Here is a 2,517-nt window from a genome sequence, read left to right on the forward strand (position 1 = left end):
TGACTGGTAAGATACACGCCAATAAATATGTTTAATCAAAAACCTATTTAAGGTTTAAGAATAGAGCGAAATATAGGTAAATTTTCTATGGGCTATGGCCAAAATTAATTTGTCTATTGTTGGTATTTTATCTGTAACAAAGTTTGAAGTTTTAGGTTGATTGGTCTATGGTCTATGTCACAATCATTGTTGTCAAGTTGTAGGGTTGTGCTTCTTTAGGCTAAAATACTGTGATATAATCCATAATAGCAATAAAAGCAATATTTTTTGAATTTATGATTAAGAAATTCACATTTTGTATTGTAAATTTAATTTTTACTAATCTAAAATGCTTAATACTATATACAAAATATCCCAAAGCATTAGGAAATTGAGCCACTACAGTTGTAGAAGTGTGGTAATAAAATTTGTAAGGCCTAATACAACTTACACAAATGTATTTAGATCACAAAAACAGAAGAAAGAAGAAGGTGGAGAAGCTATAAAATGGATCCTACTGGTATAAATCTAAATTTTCGTTAAATGGATTCTTTTGAATTATTTTGAAAACTATTTGTAGGTAATCTAAAATTAATAGTCAAACTTTGTTTTTTTTTTCATGTTTTGGTAAAATAAAATAATGACAACGTTAATATTTTTATTTTAGTTTTTTAGATTACATAATACTAGCTGACAACGGTATAAAAAAAAACTTAATAAGTAGCCTATGTTCTTCCAGTTTATTTTCTACATCTGTACGAAATTTCATCAAGATCCGTTCATGATATTCGTCCAAGATCTATGATAGAACTAATACTTGAGAAAATTTACCCTATAAGTTAAAAAGTAGGTGGTTTAGCATACAATGTAGTTACAGAATAATCATTACAATTTTTCCAACAAAATATAATCAATTAATTAACAAAAGTTATAATTATATCCAAAAATATATTTTGAATGATTATTTCCAGATGATTCCTGTGACATCGTTTGGTCTCGGTTGCTGGCAAGTATATCGCCTGAAGTGGAAGTTAGAACTAATAGATATGTTGCAAGCCAAGTCCAATTCAGTGCCAGTGGATATGCCAACAAAGTAAGCTCCTCTATACAAGCATTATGTACATAAAAATCTATATTTCAGGTGTTTCAAACTACCAAATTGTGTGATTTCCCCTATTACTAGGAGTTTCTAAATCTGATTTTTCATATCAAATTTGAAATGATAACATTTGATTACCATCCTGACTACTTCTTTTACATGATTATATCTAACACAAATGATTTAATTCCAGCTTTGAAGCACTTAGCAATATGGAGTTCCTTCCAGTAAAAGTTCGGGGAGAATTCTTGCATGATAGAGAGATTCTAATTGGTCCCAGAGCACTGATAGAAGAAAATCAGGCATTGCCAAGAACTGGATCTCTTATGTCGGATCCCAAGAAGAATCAAGGATGGTTGGTGATAACTCCGTTTAAAATAAGTGAAACTGGGTAAGGAAGGCATTTATACAAATTTTTAACAACAGTTTCATATTATAAAGTTAGTGGATCACTATTTTTTTTCATACAGCACATACAAACAATCATCAATCCATGTTTGCTTTTCTAGTATATATTTAACTGACATAACATATTGTTAGGGTAGGGTGCGATCTGGAAACTGCCCAGAAAATGCCACCACAAGTCTGCAAATTAGTCTCAAATAGTTTTGCCGGACATTATTAGAACTAAACTCTTTACTGTGTAATCAGTTTCTTTTAAATAGAAACGTAACTTAAAGGTGACTAGTTCATTTTTTTCTTAGGCATTGTTTAATGGGTTTTAATGTAGGATGAAATATTCCAGTTTAGCGTACATGATAATGATATAAGACATTCTTATGATAAATACAATTTTTCAGGGATGTAATATTAGTGAACAGAGGTTGGATACCTAAAAGCCTCAGACCCAAAGAAAAACGTCAACCTTCCATGGTGGAAGGCGAGGTTGAACTAACTGGAGTGGTGCGTTTAACAGAGAATCGTCGCCCGTTTATACCGAAAAATCATCCGGAAAAGGGATCTTGGTTTTATAGGTGAGAACACTTCTTTAGCTTCCTTATCTCAATATTCATCTTCTATAGCTTCCTATGGGATTGACTTAGGCTAATTTTTAATACCATGTTAAAATTGTCGCTGATGACTGCTAGTTAATTAATTTATTAATTTTCCAGGGATCTACATCAAATGAGCGCTCATCTGAATTGTTCTCCAGTGTGGCTAGACGCAAGAGGTATCCCTGACCCTCCCGAAGGCTGGCCAATTCCCAACCAAACTCGGGTTACGGTCCGCAACGAGCATTTCTCTTACCTCGTAACTTGGTACTCTTTATCGGCGCTCACAGCAATAATGTGGCACAGATATTTTATAAGAAAGTTGCCCCTGATATAAATGTGTTAATATATACAGCAAATAGTTTTGTTGAATTGTAAGGTGTGAATTAAATATGATAAGCAATACATAAATTTTCACTAATCTTAAGTATTTTAAATGATTATTAT

The 2,517-nt window shown here is 32.1% G+C and overlaps 1 protein-coding gene across 1 annotated transcript; it reads left to right on the plus strand.

Annotated features, from left to right (window-relative positions):
• Positions 1 to 199: 199 nt before the first annotated feature.
• On the plus strand, positions 200 to 2,517 carry LOC106719916 (surfeit locus protein 1). Its single transcript, XM_014514403.2, has 5 exons — positions 200 to 499; positions 951 to 1,072; positions 1,272 to 1,469; positions 1,879 to 2,052; positions 2,191 to 2,517. Exons 1-5 carry the CDS (start codon positions 329 to 331, stop codon positions 2,405 to 2,407), a joined length of 882 nt encoding a protein of 293 aa, XP_014369889.2. The 5' UTR covers positions 200 to 328; the 3' UTR covers positions 2,408 to 2,517.

The sequence above is a fragment of the Papilio machaon genome, chromosome Z, assembly GCF_912999745.1.
Source record: "Papilio machaon chromosome Z, ilPapMach1.1, whole genome shotgun sequence".
NCBI lineage: Eukaryota > Metazoa > Arthropoda > Insecta > Lepidoptera > Papilionidae > Papilio > Papilio machaon.